At 44.7% G+C, this 21,514-nt stretch overlaps 1 protein-coding gene across 13 annotated transcripts in view; it reads left to right on the top strand.

Annotated features, from left to right (window-relative positions):
- Positions 1 to 21,514, top strand: part of Cdyl (chromodomain Y-like) — a 221,109-nt gene that overhangs the window by 162,033 nt on the left and 37,562 nt on the right. For 12 of the 13 annotated variants that reach the window (XM_063276581.1, XM_039095879.2, XM_017600600.2 and 9 more), the window contains one exon: positions 2,145 to 2,802. The exons of the other annotated variant lie outside the window; for it this stretch is intronic. In XM_063276581.1, the coding sequence (XP_063132651.1) occupies positions 2,145 to 2,802 (658 nt within the window). The remainder of the gene's footprint in view (positions 1 to 2,144; positions 2,803 to 21,514) is intronic. 13 annotated transcript variants of the gene reach the window in all.

Here is a 21,514-nt window from a genome sequence, read left to right as displayed (position 1 = left end):
ACATTTATTTTATAGCACAGGAAACAGATTCTACATCTTTAGCTGTTTTAGGGGTCAACTGATTTTTGTTGATTCTGCTTCCTTGTCTTTGAGAAGAGTTGAGTGGTTGGGAGATCATGAAGCTTAGAACATTGTTCCTTAGCAGTGCCCACACTGGCTCGGTATGGCCTTCACTTGTCATTTCTGAACAGTCCAGCCCTGAGCAATTGAGAAGCCCACATTGTGTCAGGTAACTGCTGAGGCTGCTTCCTATACGGTCAGGGTCTGGGGGCCCAGAGGAGAAAAGCCGGCATTCAGGGAAAAGGGAGAGAGGAAGAAACCATTCTGTGTCCTCACATCCTCGCCTCAGCTTTAGGGATGTGGAAAATGTAGGAAATGAGGAAAAGAGGGTGTTCTGGTTGAGTGCACACTTTTGGGGTAAAAACAGATTTAGGGGAGCAAAATGGCATTTAACATCGTTTTCCTTTGAGACATAATCTCTTTCCCCTGCACACTTAAAGCTTTTAAGCTACAGCTGCCATGAAATGGATTGTTGAAAGGCTTCCCAAGAGGAACATGTCAGGACTTTGCAGCGCTCTCCTATGTTATCAGCTGTGTGGACCAGCTCACACCTACCTCACTGCAGTTCTCGATGCAGAAAATCTGTTGGTTGTGAAATCTGTGTTCTTAATTCTCACTACATAGAAGCAATAATGGATGTTTAAATGGAGACTGGTCTACAGTTAAGGGCTTTAATTCTGTCTGTATCTTAAGTAGATATGTTGGAGAATTTGTTGCTTTTTTTTTTTAAGAAAGAATAACAAATTATCTTTTAAGATAAAGATGGGGTATTTCCACATGCTCTTGCCCTGGTAGGCAGCCAACAAGCATTATTTGGAGTGTTAGAGAACTTGATATACACTGGATCTTCTAATCTGGAACTTTGCAAGAAATGTGCTGATGTTCTTGAAAATTGATGGGCTTAGACCTTTGTGGCCTTAATTAGGAGCTGTTGGCTGATATATATAAGCCTCTGCCTGCCACACATGGCACAAAACCACACCCGACCACTGTGGAAAAGTCTGGTGGTTTTTACACTAAGTGTGGGTGTCACAACAGATGATGGGTATTTCTGTTATGACATGCGGAAATTATCGTCAAATGTTTTCCTTTGTCTGAATTGTTAGTCTGCCACTTACACTTAGAATGTCAAATAATAGAATGCATTATAATGAAAGATGTAAATTTGATACACAACATGTCAATCATCACTCAAAGATCAACATCTTCTGTTAAAGGTGTTAGCATTTCAAAACCAAGATTTGATGGGGAATAGCCTGACTGCCTTAGAGCATCCCGTTAAGAGGAACGTGCCTTGTTGGTTGCCAGACCCTTTGGTTGAGGCACCTGCACACCACTGAAGGCTCTTGCTCTTCACAGCCTATCGCTTGCTGCTGCTCACCTAGGAACGGACAGCACGGGCTTCAGATGGCTGATGCTGCCCCAGCTGTGATTGTTAGAACCAACTCAGGCAGTGGCACTGAGTGCCAAGATAAAAGTCCCCTGTGAGTCATAAAGGAACGAGCTACCTCGTGCGCATCCGTGGATGTGTTTGGTTTTATAGCTACAAGCGTCTTTCCAGTTTATACTTAAAATGAAGATATATTCCTGAAATTACAGTATTTCTTGTGGTTAAAGCACAACTGATGTTCTAAGACAGGGTCCTTCTGTTACAGCCCTGGCTGACCATGAAATGGCAACTGTCTTCCTGCCCTAGCCCCGACTTTTGGGAGGCTGTGTCATTTCTGTTTTAGTTTTGTATGTGTGGTTTAAAAATTATTTTTATTTAACATTAACATGATACAAATTCATGTTAATGGGATGCCACATAACATTTTGATTTGTGTATACTGTTCATACATTTCAGGATAAAATGTAAGCATGTAGTTTGAGCTCACTGCAAGGGAGTCGCAGGAGTCCCAGCTCCTACTGCCATTTTCTTTCCTGATTGGGGCAGGAAAGAAAAGATGGACTGAACTGCCTGTGGAGGTATCGATGGTAGTGGAGGTGGTGATGGTGTTGCCGATGCTAGTGAATGTTTCCTTGTTAAACTTGTAGCTTTCTCGAGTAATGAGGTTTGTTTCTAACCTTTTTCTCACACGTAGGTGGAAAGTATTGTTGACAAAAGAAAGAACAAGAAAGGGAAGACAGAGTACCTGGTGCGATGGAAAGGCTATGACAGTGAGGATGACACATGGGAGCCGGAGCAGCACCTGGTAAACTGTGAGGAATACATCCATGACTTCAACCGGCGCCACAACGAGAGGCAAAAGGAAGGTACCCTGGCTCGTGCCAACAGAGCCTCCCCCAGCAACGCCCGGAAGCAGATCTCCAGGTCCACCCACAGCGCCCTCTCCAAGACCAACCCCAAAGCACTTGTGGTAGGCAAAGATCATGAGTCCAAAACCAACCAGCTGTTGGCTACCAGCCAGAAGTTCAGGAAAAACACAGCTCCATCTCTTGCAAACCGCAAGAACATGGACCTCGCCAAGTCAGGGATCAAAATTCTCGTGCCTAAGAGCCCCATTAAGGGCAGGACCTCGATTGACGGCTTCCACGGGGAGAGCCCTGAGAAGCTGGATCAGGGTGCCGAGGACACTGTAACCCCAGAGGTGACTGCAGAGAAGCCCACTGGGGCTTTGCTGGGCCCTGGTGCAGAACGAGCCAGGATGGGGAGCAGGCCCCGAATACATTCACTAGTGCCTCAGGTTTCTGGCCCCGTGACTGCTGCCATGGCCACGACCTTAGCTGTTAATGGAAAAGGTGAGTGTCCATGTGGGGTGTGATAGGCTTCGTGCCTATGCTGGGCAGTGATCCCAGAGGGTCCTCTAATCCTCCGGGAGGGGCGTCACATAGCTACCGTCCAGGCCTTTGGGAGGTCTTTACGTCTTTCTTTCCTCAAAGCCTTTGTTATTCATCCCAAGTCAGCACTGGCTCTCGCCGCCCCATAGCTGTGCCACAGTCTGCACTGTTCTGTACAGAGTCTCTCCCTAAACAGTCTGCTTGGTATTTTTATAGCACGTTTTATGATGCCGTCTGCATCTCTCACACGTGGCTTTGTTAAGAACCTTCCTTCAGTTTCTCACACGGCCAGCGTAGATTTAGACCCCGTGCCCTTATTCTATGTACCCACGTCAGTCACCAGAAATGCTCCAGTGGAGGCGTCTGTCTCTTGGTGGTCATATCATGTCTCGTTTGGGAGTAGGATCTCGCTCAGCACAGTGCTATCTGCCACCACAGCCTTGCTTCCCCACAGCTGACCTACCCATCTCCTAAGACAGCCTTCCAGGGGCCCTTCCTTTTGCTCACCACACCTTACTTAAGAATATTTCATACTTCTCTCATCCAGACTCCTACTGGCCACACTAGTCTTTTACATCTTGAATCTGTCTTCTTGCCACACGCAGCTTTCTCAGATTTAATTCCGTGTAAGAGAGTACCAGTGACACCCAGAGCCTCGTGCTAACCATCACAACCCAGCAGCTAGCTCTCCGGCAGCTCTCCATAGCTCTCCTGCATCATGCCTTTGACACCTCCCATCCACCTCATTTATCTAATGGGCAGAATGGAACCCTCTGACCAAGCTAAGGTGTTGTCTCACTTCCTTAAGTAGCAGGAACACTTCTGGGTACCCTTGGCCGCCTGCCCCAACCTGTGCAGGCACTGTGCTAACATACCCTGGACTATTGTTCTTATCTGCCTCTCGAGCTCCATTTGGATCACAGGCTCTACCTCCTGAACCCCCTTTTCTCCTGGCCCCTCTTACAGTGGCCCTCTGTGTGTATACCCAGCTTGAGCTTCATAGATAGTGTGTGGGGTTGCTGGGGGAGCCACTTAGCTCCACAGGTAAAAATCACATTAGCTTTGTTAGCAACCCTGCCATAGTATGTGCAACAGATTTTCTTCTTGGCCTTGACCCTTATATGGTACCTCAGCTAACTATTAACTGAAATCTGATGTCAGACAGCATCTCCCAGGTACATACTAAACACAAGTTTCTGTGTTTGGTTCATGGGAGGGGACATATGATGCTCAAACCTTGGACTCGGCAGAGGTGAGGCTTTCTTGTCTTTCATGTCTGCTCCTATAAGTAAACCCAGAGGGCCAGCTTTGGTAGGTTCCCACATCAACGCTACCTTTCTCTTACTGTGCTGGCTGCAAATTCAGCCTTACGTGTGATTGGTATTCTTTATGAGAATGGTGACATTCCATAGCCATGAGGATCATAGACATTCAGAGGTGGAGAAGACTGTTAATCCCCTGCAAGTGAGCTCTGTTTCCCAAGTCCAGGGAAAATGAGAGTTCATGGAAAGAGCCACAGACACAGAAGGAATAAAAACAGATGTCTCCATTAATCTCCTGTGTTTTCCCCGTGATGCCTCTAAAACTCGGGGGCATCTGTTCACAGCTCTGGATATAGACAAGGACCAGTGGTTGCAAAGTGACAGCCTGTGCAACAGACCCCACTCACCACCTGGTTTTGTAGGCTAAAAATGAGCTGCACTTTTTCCTAATGACTTAGAAGCCAAGAGGGCTATTCATGTGAAAATAGAACCAAGTAAAATTGTGACTTTGTGTAAACTGACTAGAACACAGTTGTATCCATCTGTGTGTGGACTATCCATGTGCTTGTGTCTGCTACAAGGACAGCTGAGACACTAGCTCCTGTGTGGCTTAAAGTTTACTGGGCCCTTCAATAGGAAGTCACTGTTTTTGAGGCTTTTATATTTCAACTTTCAAGTGGACCGTAAAAGCTTTAGAAGGTCTGTGATCTTTATCATTCTCAATAGTTTCTATGTGCTTTGTTCATGGGAGGGAACATATAATGCTTAAAACCTTGGACTCAGCAGAGATGAGGCCACCGGCATTCGACTCTAAACCCAGAAGGCCAGCTTTGGTAGGTTCCCACATCAATACTACCTTTCACTTTCTCCCTCATGTGCTCCAATGTGGACTGTGCCCCTCTTAAGTTTCCATAATCTGCAAAGGGCCCTCAGTCAAAGCCTCAGATTCTTGTGCAAGTAGGGTACTGGCTCCAGTATGGGGATTTGATGGCGTCCCACTTTTAAAAAGTTCATACACTGCTGCAAAGGTTGTATGAGCCTGAGAGCTTCAGCTTTTAATCCTGCTATGGAGTTGGGTGGGTTGGTGTGAAGTATCACCTCACGACTGTTAAATCCCAACCTCTGTCTTCTTCACAGTTCATGCTTGCCTTAATGCTTGTTGATCACATAGAGCCCTGTGCTGGAATACTGCTGAGAACAGTCTACGCTGAGGGGTGAATAGAAGCTACTTGAGAACATTTTTAGGATAGTGGGCTGATCCTTTCCAGCCTGTAGATTAATAAGAATGGGTACCCCCTTACCCAGTGTGTGCGTGGGGGGGGGGGCGTGCTCCACCCCATTGGCAAGTCCTTTCTTAACAAGTGAGATAAAAAGAAGCGCAGCAAGACTCAGGTAGACCAGTACTCCCTTCTGAGACAAAGAGGTTTTTTGACTACTCTAGCATGGAGACTAGTGGGACGGGAGAGACTGTGGTCACAGCTATGCCTGCTATGGACTGCTTCTTGAGAAAAGTTTATGGGTGGGCTCCTGTAGAACACATGCTCATGGAAGGTAAGGACTTGAAGAGCCTTTCTGACCCAGGAGAGAATTGTACAAGCCTTCCACACATTTTCTGTCCTCAGTGACGAGATGCAAGACTGAAGCTCTGCTCAACTGTTGATCCACGTGCATAGATTATTTTTTAAAGCAGTTGTTTGTCTTTAATTTCCATATTAATTTTAGAGCTGCTTAAGAAAAGGGGTTTGTTTTTCTAAAACTAATTGAAACAGAGACTGGTAGAATCATTTGGAAATGAAGTATCTTTCTGTTCAAAAAACATTAATCATATGTTCAAGGGCTGCGTTTATCACCAAAAGCAGATTAGAGTATCTTAATCAGAATGAATGCTTTGGGCCATTTTAGTACACTGATATTTTTATAGAATAACCATATATATATATATATATTTGGCTTTTAGCTATTTTGAGATTTAAAAAAAGCTCAGAAAGTGGATGTATAGCTTCTCTCATAAATGACGACCAGGAGGTCAGAGGTCATTTCTTGCTCTGATTACCTAGTGAATTAATTTTACAAAGGAAGCAGTTGCTTTTAAAGACTGTTATTGCAACTTTTTTCTGTTCACAAATTCAAGTATGTAATGTTTACCATTTCACAAGTAGGAAATATGAGACAATACTGTCAGCAAACTTTCCAAAAAGTTAAAAAAAACCAGAAGCAAACCCCACCTTGTTACCACATGGAGCTGAACCACCGTCTCAGAAAAGTGAAGAAACTAAGGAAGGCCTCAGCTTGCCTTTATCTTGCCTCAGATGTGAACTTGTGGCCTGGATCTCTCTCCTCTTAGTGTTCAGGAAGTGTATGTTTTAGGTTAGCAGCTGCTCTCTAGTCATAGGCTTTGAGGCAGGGAAGATGAAGTTAGACCAGCACCCAGCAGTAGCCCAGTAGGGACTACAAGGAAACGTTTACTTGAAAAGAAGTGCCAGTGAGCAGGGCACAGTGGCACGGACCCATAATCTGGGAGGCTGAGGCAGGAGGATTGCTGTGAATTTTAGGCTAGCCTAGGCTACATAGTAAATACAGGGAGGGACACAGTACTACCAAATAAGGCCAGGAAAACTGAAATAAACGGAGGCATACCTGCAGGTGTACGCGTAAACATTTGATCTGGGGAGGCTGGAGTGTGACTCAGTGGCTAAGAACGCTTGCTAATCCTCCACAGCACCATGTGGTTGGTCCCCAGCACCCACATCAGGTGGCTCTCACCTGTCTCGTGTTCCAATTCCATGAATTCAGACCTCTGGTCTGGCTTCTCTGGGCTAGAAAAATGCCACACATAATGACAAGCAGGCAAAGACACATACGTACAATAACAATCAGTTGGATTTACAAGAAAAAAGATGGTAGGGGCTCATCGGGAATCTGCTTTATGGACGTGCATGAAGACCTGAGACTGTATCCTGTCACTTAGGTAAAAGCTAGGTGTGGTGCCACATGTCTGGAATCTCAATGCTGAAATTAGTTGAGTGCCAGATTTTAGTGAAAGCTTGCCTCAAAAAATGGGGCAAAGGGCTGGGGAGATGGTCCATTGGTTTAGTAGGTGAAAATGCTTGCCCTGCAAGTGTGAGGACCTAAGTTTGAATCTCCAGAACTCACACAAAGGCCAGGCACTACAGTGTGAGTGAATATTATCTGATGTAAGCCAGCTAACCTGGTACATTCAGCAAAAAATATAACAGAGACCCTGTGTCAGGCAATGTGGAAGGGCAGGGCCAACATCCAAGATTATCCTCTGACTTCCGCACATGCTTGTGCCCCCAGTACACTGTGTGTGCCTGCCTGCCTGCCTGCCTGCCTGCCTGCCTGCCTGCCTGCCTGCCTGCCTGCCTGCCTGCCTGCCTGCCTGCCTGCCTGCCTGCCTGCCCTCTGACCTCCATTCCCTTCACACACACACACATACATCTGAACTCAGTGGGCATTCGTCAGTGGAAGCCACTTGTTAAGAGTCTTCTATGTAACTTAATATCCCAATGCTTCCTGTCACTTCCTACTCAACACTGAGAAAGGTTATGAAAGTTAAAACCCAGTGAAAAGCTCCCTACCTCATGACAATTGATGCCCTCAAGCAGGACTTGTGATACTCAGTTAGCAGATGGGACCCCTGGTTCCTTGTGATGAGTTTAGTGTACTTTCAGTTCTAATCACAGCTCTACACATTATAAAAGTTTGGTTATCCCTCAGAAGTCTTCAAAGTATGCAAGCGTGATCACTTGGTTTTAAAACTTGTAAATATGCAGGTACTTGTCAACCTGTGGAGTGTAACTTAGACCCCTTGGGGAAAAGTTGCTGGGGTCCGTCTCACTGGCAGAGCATTGGCCTCACTTGAGCAGACCACACTGAGCTCGGTCTGTAACGTGCCTGTGTGCATACACAACATAGGTAATTCCACTTGTTACTTAGAGAAGTGAAAGCCTTTGTGTGTGAATGGAGGGCTGACTATTTCTTGAAAAAAGTATTATATCACTATTTCATATAATTTGGATTTCTTTATAATTGGCCAATAACATACACATGAACTTTTTTGGGTTGCTTGATTTTTCTTAATATTCTTAATATTTGAATAGTTATGTTTGATACCGACTCATCCCAAAGAAATTGGTGTAATTTTATTAAAGTATTAAATCTCCATTTTGAAATCTCATTTTTTTCCTCTCTCCTATGCATATTAGGCTAACTGAACTAGTTAACATTTCCCTACATTCTTAGGCAGTTTAATCGAGCCTGTGAGACAAGTGGATTGAATGAAAGTATATAGGCCATTTAATTATTTTTATGCAAGTGCCACAGAAATGAGGAAGTAGACAACAGATGTAAGAACTTATGTACCATTTTAACAAATGACGGTAAATTATGGAGAAGCATACCACAAAGGAAAAGGTGGTGGCAAAGTGTGGGTAGATAGACACACGCAGAATCAGACTGGCGAGGTAAGGTTTCTTTGAGCAGACTTGCCTGGGTTCCATCTCTCCAGTGATAAGGTGCCTTTTGATATGGAAAGGGCAAGGCACAGTAGGCATACTCTCCCTCTGTGGATTCATGTTTGAGAGCAGGGAAATAATTCTGATCTTGCACAGCACAGATTGGCTTGCCGGGCCTCCCTGCAGATCACCTTCTGCACAGGGAACAGGCTCCTTGGGAGTGTTTCTGCTTCCTGTCTTGTGAGTGTATGATAATATCTTCAGGGTGGCGCTTTCCCAGTGAGCCGTCATGCAGTGTGGGGCCATGCTTGCTCATGGGAAAACCCAATGAACCAACTTCAGTACCCTTGTTGCCAGTCTAGAAACTAGCCAGATGTGAACTTTTAAGATTTTTTTGTTATTATATTTGTGTGTGTGGAGGGTATTTGCCTGCATTTATGTATGCTCACCATGTGTGTGCTTGGCGTCCTTCAAGGCCAGAGAGGGCATTGAATCCTCGAGAACCAGAATGTACAGATAGTTGTGAGCTGCCATGTGAGTGCTTGGTGCCAACCCTGGGTTCTCTAAAGAAGAGCCAATGCCCTTAGTCGCTGAGTCACAGAACTGTTCGCCATAAACGTTACTAGCATGCGTCGTAAAGGACTTCCCTTGTTACCTCTCCAAGTATTTGCCGTCTCTGAGTTGGCGATTTGCTGCTATAAGCAGTGGGGCCGTAATTAATTGAGGAATTTGATAGGGGTTGCCAAAATGCTGTCTGAAGAGGCTGTCAAGCTTGTGACTGTTCATTTACTTGTTCTTACGGAACATTTTAATCTACTTCACAGAATCTGCCAGGGGTGCAGAAAATGGCACCTCGTGACTCGAATATTAAGATGGGAAGCTGGGCGTTTTTCCTGTTCTTTGCTTTGTATCCCTCACCTGTGGTTAACAGTTTGAGATGTGATCTCAGGCACATACATGCATGCCTACCTCAGGAGCCATGCTGTCACCTCTGTGTGCCTGAGCCGTCGTGCTGGGTGGGGGGCATGCTTGTTCATGGTTCTTGCAACCCACTCCTGGGCTGGCTCTTCTGTAACAGGGTTTGGGGCAGAAAAACCTTCAGATTCACTTGCATTAATGAGCTGGTTCCTTCCCAGTTTTGAATAAACCAAAGGTCTTAATTTAATTTGAAGTTTCATAAAGTATAATTTAAAAGAAATTTGCATTTCTTTAGATCAGATGTAAAAAGAAAAAGAATGTAACTATAGTCTGTGCCTCTTGAATTTTGCATAGTACAGGGAAGTAAAGCTGGGTATATTTTGAAGTTAAATTTGTGTATAGTAATTTTTCTGATGCTTTATTTACTCTTAGACTATGAGAGCTAAACACCTGTTCTCAATTCCATTTGAATCTATTGCCTTCCCACTTTTGTTGGCTGTCTTCACCATCTGCTGTCTTGTTGCATAGTCCTCTGGCATCCTCTGGGTTAACTGTATCCCCAATCGTCCAGCATGCTACTCTGTTGCTTCTGTTCTGCTTAAATTCTTCCAGCATTGTGCATCCTATCTCAGACTACCTCCTTGTTACGAGTGAGATCAAGTCTGAAAAGGAAGGTGACTTGATTGATTTCTCTCTGCTCTGTCAAGTGACAGGCAAGTTTTCATAAGCCTAATTCATGCTACAAGTAGGGGTGGGTGTGTGTATGATAGTAACCAAGACTTGGGTTTTTTTTTCTTGCCTGTCTCAAATAAATGTAAATACTCAGAAGAAGCCAATGGCAGTGACATGTGTTGACCATGTAATCAGATTGGGCACAGCTGGACTCAGGGCTGGACGAGCCACCAGGCCTCAGCTGGCCTTTCATGGCTATTTGCCTCATTCAGACAACCCAGGGTATAGTGGGTTGGTGCCCTGACCTCAAACTCCTTCCCCAAAGCTCCAAGGAGACAACTAACTTCACAGAAATTGTCTGACCTAACAAATAAATGGTTTCTAAAGGAGTCATCCTGAGCTAGAAACAGGGCCACCCTGAACCACAGCAGTGAATAGTCTTGATACAACCAAAATCACCAAGTTCATTTAAATATAGTACTTCCCAGGGGGCAAGATTATCGTGGGGTTAGAAATAATCATTTGAGTAATACTTTTGAGTTATGTCATGTTTCAGTGTTTAACTTGCTGACTCATACAGCCTAGTTTCCCCAGTATGTACCCTGAACTGTACTCCTGGTAGGCTGTGCCCTGTCCATCCATTTGCTATATTTGAATCCTTAGTGACTGTTCTTGTTCTACCTTTAGAGGGTGTACTCTGCCTTTACTTCCTACCTTTTATACACCAGCCTCATCCATACATAAGCCTGTCAGGGAACCCTGGAAGGAAGAGGCCAGAGACTCTACCCAACGTTTAGTGGTGGGTAGAGTCGCTTTAAAATGTCTCCATACCTGGGTTGAGGGACTGGATGAGAACCTGCTGATGGGAAATGATCTTGAAAACCCTGGTGTAAAAGAACCGGCTGCTCTTAGCAAAAGGTATACTGAATCCCAAAAGGGAGGCCAGTAGATCAAGGGCTAAGCTATAGGGATTCCCAGATGTCACAAGTGATGAGGGCAGAGGGTTCCTGCAGTTGGAGTCAGAGGAGGGGATTTTTATGCCAGTCAGGGAAAAAGTGGTCTTGCTCATGCCGGTGTGAGACTGGTTAATATTGATATCAAAGACAACAAACACCTTCCTCATACACTTGGCATCCAAGTCTGTTAGTGAAGCCCCACACACCGCTCTTGAGGGTTTGTTTCTGATGTGCTGGGGACCGTGTAGAGAGCAGACCAGAGTTAGAGGGGCCACCAGCCCAGTTACTCAAGATGGCTGCAGTCAGGTTAAACTAGATCCCTGCAGGAAAGACTCAGAGAAAGATCCAGAAGGATCATAAATCTAGTGACACTTAGAATGGTAGGACTAGGCAATCAGCATGGTAAACCTCTTGACTGTTTGAGATTCACTTCATCTTTAGTCCAGTTGTCCACACCTAGTCGTAGCATGTAGCACATGTTTCTGAGAGCATGCATGAGTGGTTGGAGGAATTTTATCCCTGCTCTTCCATCGTTACTGCCTGTCTTCTGAGAAGAGAAGTGGGAAATGATCTGTGGTAAGAGCTCAAGGCAGGGTGAGGTGTGTTCACCTGTACATCAGCATAAATGTGCTCTGGGTGATTCCCCCTTTTTGCCCTTAGATGGATGTTTTCTTTTTCTCTTCTTGAGCTAGCTTCTCCTCTGCATCCCAACAGAAGCCAGAGCCCTTGTGTTAGGAGCCCTGCTAAGCTTGCATCTGGTGTCTTGGTACTCACTCTCATGAGTGTTCTCATGCTTTCTGTCCTCCTCCAAACCTTCTACCTGCTCCTCTCACGGCCCTCTGGGATGGATTGTGCCTCCCACAGCGCTTCAGGAATACTTCTTCCTGAACAAAGCCCGAGTCGTGGTAACTGTCCCTCAGCCCCTTTCCTTCAAGATTCTGCCTTGAACCTTCTTCTCCACTTCTGGAAACAGCCACCATTGCTGGCTTTTTTCTTTCAGTCTGGGTGTTGCCCTGACTGTTCTGCAGATGATCAGCACCTCGATGTTGAATGTGCAGGTTAGGTCCCGTCAGAGCCTGTGTCCCAGGCACACTTCATGCTTTACCTCATTGTTGCCTTGCAGTCTTTGACTATGTTACCACAGAGCATTAGCTTTGTTTCACACATCACTGTGCTCACAGTTCAGTAGAGTTATACAAAATCACATGGTTTTATACAGTGCCAAGAACTCTTCCTGACACAGAGAATTCCCCCATCCTATACATAGTAAGGACCTATTGTCTATCTCCCCCCCAACCCCCACACACATAGATACAACCCCTAGAGGCACCCACTCCCAAAATATGCCACATGTGTGGGTGACCATTGAGGCCAGAAGGAGACATTAGATCCTCTGGAGATAGAGACAAGATGTTGTAAGCCCCTCCTTATGGCGTCCATTAAAGAGCAGCCTGGTTGCCCTCCCTTCCATGTATGTTAAGTAGGCCCGGTAGCATGGGATTGAAATGATGGCTGTATATTGCAGACTCACTGAACCTGGCAAATGATAGGCTGCTGCCACATAAGCCAGCAAGAGCTCTTAGCCGACCCCTAAACTAGTAAGAGTACTCAACCACAATTCGAACCTTGCTGATCCCACCTGTCCGGGTCAGGCTTCAACACTCAGATACTCTTTTCTTGACACACGCCTGCACTGTAATGCTTCCAGTTTTAGAAAGCATTCTGTCACCAAAGAGGCCGCATTTCTTCTGAATGGTTAATACTTTGCGGGATTGACCTGTGTGTTTGGAACCAATGTGTGAGAAACAAATTGCTGTGTTAGTTTTTAGTAATAAAAGGGGAGCGCTGTAAAGTTTGCCTTTCAGTATTCTGCCAGGTAAGCCGTCTGTTCTGGGTGAGTTAGAATCTGTACTGGGTAAATGAAATCATCTGAATTAGACTCAGAAGATTCCTGTAGGAACGACGCATTTCCCCAGAACTGCTGCTCATGCATAGCATGTGGCCTTGTGCTTAGATTTTACTCTTTATGCTGTGGTTTAGATACAGCTTGACCTGCTGTAGAGGCTGGGTTTCTGGAAGCTTAGTCTTCAGAGTGGTGATGTAGAAGGTGATTAGGTTTGGGGACCACCCCTGAAAGATAAGCATAGTAATTGTGGTGTGCCAGCAAGACCATGGTGTGTGTGTGCGAGTGCGCCATGTGTGCATGCAAACACCCTTCTCTTCATGTCCTTGCTATGAGATCCTCACCAGGGCACCAGGCACGTGATGCAAACATGAGTGAACTTCTTTGCAAAGTTAGGCATTTTATTATACTAACAGAAATTGGGCTGTTGGTCTTTTTTTATGAGGTTGCTCTGAGGAAGTCAAAAAAGTTGTTGCATCCCCTGAAGCTGGTGATACTAAGGTGGGTGCTCTAGATGGAACTCACATCCTCTAGAAGAGCAGTAAGTGGTCATCACCACTGAGCCATCATTGCAACCCATAGAGTCCATTTTTATAGTACAATTCCATTACTTCTTCCAGTCCAGAGGAACTCTTTGTTGCTGTAGTGATTGAAACCGCGAAAGAAAATGACTTAGTGAAATCTAAAAATTACATAGTAAGATGGCATGGTTTATGAGGCGGGTACCTACCGTCTTAATTAAGTATTATTGTATTAGTAGTGGGGCTGCGTTTTGTCTGCTAAGGAGCACTCCCATCCCAAGGATGGGCACCGTGACTTTTATTGGCTGTAACACACATTATTGCCCTCAACTCATAATGAACTAGATAGAGATTATTTTTCATCTTGCTGGTGTCTGCGTGATGTATCCCTTGATAGCACTGTAACTGCTGTGTTCTCTTCTCTGGAAGGCATTTCCATCAAAGCGTGGTTGTTGCTTCCATAGTTGGGATTGCCTCCCAAAAGTTAAATGCCATTTTGGTTTTGTAGCAAATGCTATGAAAATAGAATGGCGAGCATTTCCTACGTGATAAGGAAGATCAGGCTGCCTAACAACCTGCTCCATGGGCATGGCTGCCGCTTTGTCCCTGTCTTGTGACCATGCAGTGTGAAGGCCATAGAGCACGTGTGGCACTGCACATCTGTCTATAGTGTCAAGATCTGAGCCACCGCTTTGTGGACTTAACAGTGAAGTTATAAACAGTTTTCTCCTTTTCTGTGTCTTAAACTGACTTTAAAAACAAAGGCTTGCGGGGGACAAAAGGCTTTATAGTTACAGGAAGCTGTTTTCAGAGTTCCTCAGTTGCCTCAGCCTTAGTACAAGTAAAGAAGAGGAACTTAAAATAGTCTGAGTTGTGCTGTGGTTTGGTTTTACCTAGGAGAAGAGATTGTCTATGCCAAATTTTGGTGGTATTCCCACTGGGTCATCTAAACGTTTTTCATAATGTAGTTTTTCAGAAGTTCATTCTGGCAATTTGAAAGGACCATAGCATGTGGCCTATTCCTGAGTTTTCACAAGGGATTCTCAAATGCACTTAATAATCAGTTGCACACTGGATTTTCCTCCTTGTGTAGCCTCTGGGCAGCTGTGATGGCCTAGGGTGGCCCTTTCCTTGGAGTCACATATTAGATATCCTGCATGTCAGATATTTACGTTACAATTCCTAAAGGTACCAAAATTACAGTCATGGAAAAGCTGTAAATAATTGTATAGTTGGGGTCACCACAGCATGAGAAACTATCAAAGGGTTGCACTGTCAGGAAGGTTGAAAACCAATGACCTGGGCCAAACCCATTTCATTGTGTTTGTGGGAGGGGCTACTGAAGAACCATCAGTTCTTCTGATGGTAGGGCTGTTGGCAGCTTACTCCCTGGAGGAAAGAAAGTATTGTTGACTTGATACTGCCTATTCCTACTGTTGAGGTCCAGGAATACCTCACAAACCACACAACCATGGATCTCACTTAGACAGAGATGGTTTATTGAGCATACACCCCAGGACTGGGGACCAGGGCCATGGTCCAGATTCAGGAACTAACCCATGGCCCCAAGTTAAGATCCTACAGGGTTTTTAACTTGAAAGTTATTTCACCAGCCAGGATTTAGGGGTAGGGGATTTCCTTAGGAACATGTCGTTGGTTGGGGTATTCTACTGTGACAGGGGACTTGCCTTATCTAACATTCATGTCTTAACTTGTCTACCAGGATGGGACTTTTATAACATACATGTTTTAACTTGCCAAGTAGGATGTCAGTTCCCAGGGAGCCCTTGGGAACTTAAACTTTACTTGACCCCTACTCAAAATGGAAGTCTTATTCCAAATAATTTCTTAGTTGGACCTTAGTTGAGGTCCATCCCAGGGGCAGCTTATACCATAATTATACTATAAAAGCTTGCACATCAGTACAGGAAGAGCTGCTGGGTGGTTGGATCCAATCCAAGCTTATTATGGGTAACTATATAAGGTTCTGCTGACGTCTATCATGATTGATTTCCAAGAGCACAGAACATAGCAAGATATGTAATCAATCTTGCCATGAAAGTTTCCTTATAATGGGGGGCTAGCTAGGCAACAGTACCTAGACCTCAACATTTTACCTAGGTCCTTACACCTACTACACTCTCTATAGAGGAGGCCGCTCATGTGTCTGCCTGTTTCCAGGTAAAGAGGGAGAAAGGGAGACACATGGAAGGAACAACCTTGGGGAAAGGACAGAGAGGTTTAGGTCTTCCCTGGGGCAGCATCTGAAGCCTTCACCCTACCAGCCAGACCCTAGAAAATCATTGGAGCTGTTTACCCAGGAGAGGGGGAGGCTCACAGTTACCATGGAACAGGTAAGATTGGGTGACCAGAGCCTAGAACTCTGTAAGGTCACCCTGATAGAGCAAGCCCTAAAGGGTAGGAGCTGGCAGGTAAGAAACACAAGGAAAGGAGGAACCATGACAGACTGCAGCTAGTAGACCCTGAGCCCAGCTCTGAGATGGTGCGTCAGTACTGACAGCCCCATCCTGCCCACTTCCCAGTACTGCAGATACCACAGCAAATGGAGTTGTGGTTCCAGGTAGAACAATTGCCTAGCATGTGTAATGCCCTCTGCTCTGCCCCCAGCATGCCCATCTAACATCTGTATTAGTATATCTATATTATATCTATTAGTATATCTGTATTACCTGTAGCTATAACTCCATTATACAAGTGCAAAGTTAATTTTATGATTCTCTTGAAGTCCTGCATTAGTTTAAAGAGAACTATTTTATAGAAACGAAACACTCTTTCCAGAGACAGTGTTACCTAAAATGGGAGATTAGCCCATGGGAGAAGCTGAGAGAGAGCCTTTGGAACGTAAATGTTTGCCTGCTGCTAGACGTGCTTTCGGTCTTAAAGTTGTTGGCCTGAAAGTAGCTTGAAAGTTGGACTAACCAGAGTTCTTAAGTGAGTGCTTTCAGTGAAAATGTCTCCTGTGAAAATTTGTATCTTAAGTTAACTTTTAAAATCTCATAGTTAAAGATAGAAAAGGCCTCAGAAGTGTTGTTGTTTTTTTTTTTTAAACAAACAAACAAAAACTTAATCAGATGGCTCACGCTGCCCTTATTTGGATGTGTCTGTGTGAAGGAGCCTCCCTTAGATCCATGGGCAGCAGACACGGGTTTTCTCAGCTGGATCTGCATCTTCAGAAATATGAGATACTGTCACTGTGAAGAGACGCAGTGACTTGGTCTGTCTTCTATCTCTGTGCATACAGAGTACTCGAAACGGCATTGCGCATGAAAAGATAGCTGGAACAGACAAGTACAGCATGGGAGCTCTGAGGGCAGATATAGTGTGGGAAAATGATGACAAATTTACAGACAAATGGGAGTTGGAGGTTGTGGCCGTCATCGTTCTGAGAGGACAGAAATGTTCTGTTCCCGGCAGACAGCAGGGCAGGGGGAATCTGCAGCAGAACACACTCAGCTAGGATACCTCCCTGTGCAGCCCTGCCCTGTGCACCACGAGGCTTTGTTGTTATTGTCTTAAGTTTGTAGAAGGAAAAAAAAAGATTCAACATGGACATTAATGATGTCAGAGTCTGAACTACATGTATTTCATTATGAACATTTTTTATCTAGAATGACGGTTGTTTTCTTTTGTTTCCCATCATACTCATTTTAAAGTTTCAGATAAAATAAAAAACATAGCAACGGGGGTGAAATGGTGGCTGTTGCTCAGATGGATGAAAAATAGGACAGTTTAAAAAGGATTCCACTGTTGATTGGAAACAGACCCTATACCAGGCCCAAGATGTGTGCAAGCATACATACAACATCATGTCCGTATACATGAGTGAGTGAGTTACCTGCCGAACTGGAGGTGGTTCATCCCTCGAGAACAATATAACACAGTCAAGCATCACTAACTGGTATATCCTGAGAAATACATAGGCAGCTTAGCATTGCGTGAACACCACAGGGCTTACTCACATAAACCTTGATGCTATTAACTTCCCCTCTGTGGTCTCTCTCTCTCTCTCTCTCTCTCTCTCTCTCTCTCTCTCTCTCTCTCTCTCTTCCATCTTTATTAACTTGAGTATTTCTTATTTACATTTCGATTGTTATTCCCCTTCCCAGTTTCCGGCCCAACATCCCCCCAACCCCTCCCCCTCCTCTTCTATATGGGTGTTCCCCTCCCCATCCCTCCCCATCCTCCCCCAGTTACTGTCCTCCCCCCAACAATCACGTTCACTGTGGGTTCAGTCTTGTCAGGACCCAGGGCTTCCCCTTCCACTGGTGCTCTTACTAGGCTATTCATTGCTACCTATGAGGTTGGAGCCCAGGGTCAGTCCATGTATAGTTTCTGTGGTCTCTTGATGGCATCAAGAGACTCAGTCAAAACGAGGATGTTACAGTTGCTAGTGTAACAGAAAAAGCATTGAAAGTGTAGGTCAAGCCTTGCGTGGTGGTGCATACCTGTGACCTCTGCTCTTGGGAAGCTGAGATAGGGTGATTGAGTGTTCCCAGCCAGCAGAGCTGCTTGCCCAAACCCTGCCTTTAGAGTATTTACATATATAGTTTGGGTCTTAAATGTCCTCCAGGTAGGAGAGATAACTCTGCAGTTACAGGCACTTGTTGCTCTTACATAGGACCCAGACTTGGCTCCCGGTACCCTTGGGTTGGCTTATAGCCTTCAGACCAGTGCCCACTGCGGGTGTGCTACACCCCATCACTCTGTTGAGAACATACTTCTCAGATGTAACATCTGTCCCAGGAGTCAGAAAGTATAGTGGGTGAGACTGGTGTTAGGGCCCACCAAATGGTGACCTTGATCTAATTGGTTTCTTTTTTGTTTGTTTTTTGTTTTTTTTGATAAAAGTTTGAGTTTGGCCTTAGGAAATGCTTTGGCGCTCCTCAGTCCAACTACTAAATCATCAGCTTTTTTGTCACACTGTCACAGTCTGACCAAGAAATGGTTCCTTGTTTTTCCTTCTGAAAGGGAGACAGTTCAGAATTACTCTCTTGTTTTTCTGGCCCTCCTCTGATACACTGACTTGAGAAGCATTTCCATCTTTCTCACTTGCTCCAAGCTGAGTGCCTGGGGCATCATCCAAAACCGAGCTCTTTGCTAGCTCTCCGTGTAGTAATCAGATAAGCCCTGACAATTGCTCCTCATCCTCAAGGCTGACCCACACTGCGCTGCTGGTTCAGCAGCCGTCCCTGGGCTCGTGTTGTACGTCGTCTCTGCTGCTTTATGACCCGTTTTGAACTCAAATAGGAAAATCTCTCTAATTTGTTTTTTGTCTAACATCTCTGCCATGTAAAGTAAACAAGTAATAAGTCATTAGCAAAAATCATAAAGCAGGAAGACACATCAAATGAAGTGTAGCATAACCAAGTTTATTAGGAATGTAATCCAGTCACATGGCAGATTTCAATAGCATGAAAACCAGTTACTTTTGCACTAATTAAATATTAGTGTGGTTCTAGTTGTTGGTCACAAAGATTGCTGCTTTTTTTAGTGTATGTTAAGCCATTCATACCTTCATAAGACAGAGTTGTTGAAGGTAGGAATATAATCATTTTAACCTGCTGCTGCTGCATCCAGTTTGCTATGGTTTGAGGGAGACTTTAGATCTGTGTTCCTAACAAATGGTATTTGTAATGGACTGTGGGTTTCTTGCAATGTCTTTGGTTTTGGTATCAAAACAATGTTGGCCCTGTGGGATATATGTATTTGCACAGCCAGTGTTGTCTACACACACACACACACACACACACACACACACACACACACACGTGGGATATATGTATTTGCACAGCCAGTGTTGTCTACACACACACACACACACACCCGGAGCTGAGGACCGAACCCAGAGCCTTGTGCTTGCTAGGCAAGCGCTCTACCACTGAGCTAAATCCCCAACCCCCAGTGTTGTCTTTAACGCTTGGGAATCCATGTAGTCCTGGCTTTTCTTGGGATTTTTTTGATGACTAAAGTAACCTCATGTCATTCATTATCTGCATTTCTCTTTGTTCCAAGCTGTGGTGGTGGTTTGTATCTTCCTAGGATTGTCCCATTGAGTCATGTCCCTTACTCTGAAGAGCTATTCCAGAATTCTCACAATGGTCCTTTTATTCTGTGAGGATGCTGGTGGTATACCTCATTTGCTCTGGATTGTACTGTTTATAAATGCTCTTTTTCTCTTGGCAACGTCCAGGTAAAAGTTTGTCGATTTTGTTGAGCTTTCAAAAGAACTAACCTTGGTTTTATGTACTCTTCTTGGATGTTTATGCTAGTAGATATAAAATGTTTTCAGGTAGACTGGTGTGGTTGCACTGGGGAGGGCCAGCCAGAGCTGCACAGTGAGACTCCGTCTCAAAAAAAAAATCAGTTTAAAAATCTTTTCCAAATTTCCTCTCGTTAGCTGGCTTCTGATTTCATTTAGTGTGTTTAGAATTCCTCGTGAAGTTTGTCAGACTTTATGACTACTCACCCTCAGCCTGCAGTGTTTCGAGTGCCCTAGGATAGGAGTGTCCTGTTATGTGAGCTGGCTTGGTCTGCAATGGTCTGCTAAGTCTGCATTCTGCTAAGTCTGCTAAGACTCATTCTGTTCCTTCTGTCTTGTGTCCATTTTGAAATCTTCAGTTACTGGTACTGGGTTATCTGTTCTCTCCTGTTACTATCTGGTTTTGCTCCATTTGGGGCTCTGTTGTTTCTTGGACAAGTCATTTTGTTGTCACATCTTTGTGTATTAATCGTTGGTCACAGAATGTCCTCCTTCCCTCCCCTTCCCAGCCATATTTGTTTAGGTCTGGGAATGAAATTCAAAGCCTCACATATTGAAAGCTGAGTATTGTAGCTGAGCTGCGCTCCCTTGTCCCTCTCTTCTCCCACTTGGAATAACTTTTCCTGTACTTGCCCTGCGCCTGTGCTCGCTCCTCTAGTCCAGCCTGACTCGAAGCTTTCCCCCAGGACACCATCCCTGCCGTGGAATTACAAGCAGGCTGCCACATTCTCCCGGGTTGTAAACTGATCCAGGGATTTGCCCTACTGGCCTGGTACAACTGCGAGCATTTCCCTGCTGAGCCTCCTCCCCGACTTCCTGCTTTGTTCTGCCTGACACTGGTTTATTGATTCCAACTCCAGGCTGGTTATTGCTTTCTTTCTTCTGCTCTCAGCCTGTACTGGTGTAATGCTTTTTCATTCCTGTTGCTAATCACTTTACCATTTAAATGGAGTGCCTTTCATTCCCTTAAAAGTAGGTTCATTGTGCACTGACGCACGTGACAGTGTTTAGTCACTGATGAGCCCACACACATGACAACGGTCCCACTAGTTATAATAGATAAACATACCCCATTACTTATTATGAATTTGTGTTTTATGACAGAGATCTTTTCTAGGTTTCATTTTGTTGCCGTGACAAACACCATGAGTAAAAGCTGCATGAGTAACAAACGGGTCATGACTTACAGTCCATTGCTGAAGGAAGTCAGGCCAGGAACTTACGCAGGCCTACTTGCTGATCTGCACATCACTGCCCCAGTCAGGAAACTCCAGCCAAGAAGTACAGTTGGAACAACTATTTGCTTGCAGGCCCATGCACACTTAGCTTTCTCTACAGTGCAGAACCATCCATTGGGGAATGATGCTGCCCACAGTGGGCTGGTCTCACCCACATCGATTAGCAATCAAGGTAATCCCCCTCAATAGACATTACACAGGCTAGTCTGATGTGGGCAATCCCTCAGTTGAGACTCAAGTCGACAGTTAGTTAACTGTCTATACAGGGTCTTTATAAGTAGTCCTTTTTAAAAATCTAAACATAGAGACATTTATAAAGAAGTTAATAATGAGTTAAGGTTAATTTATGGATTAAGCATCATTTTATAAATGTAAGATAGCCTGGCTGTTCAGTGTATAAGAGTCTGCTAAAGACAAAGGCATGGATATCAGTCACTGGTACCAGCTT

This window comes from Rattus norvegicus, chromosome 17 (assembly GCF_036323735.1).
Source record: "Rattus norvegicus strain BN/NHsdMcwi chromosome 17, GRCr8, whole genome shotgun sequence".
Classification (NCBI taxonomy): Eukaryota; Metazoa; Chordata; class Mammalia; order Rodentia; family Muridae; genus Rattus; species Rattus norvegicus.
Note: the sequence above shows the minus strand (reverse complement) of the source record. Positions and strands in the feature narration are given on the sequence as shown.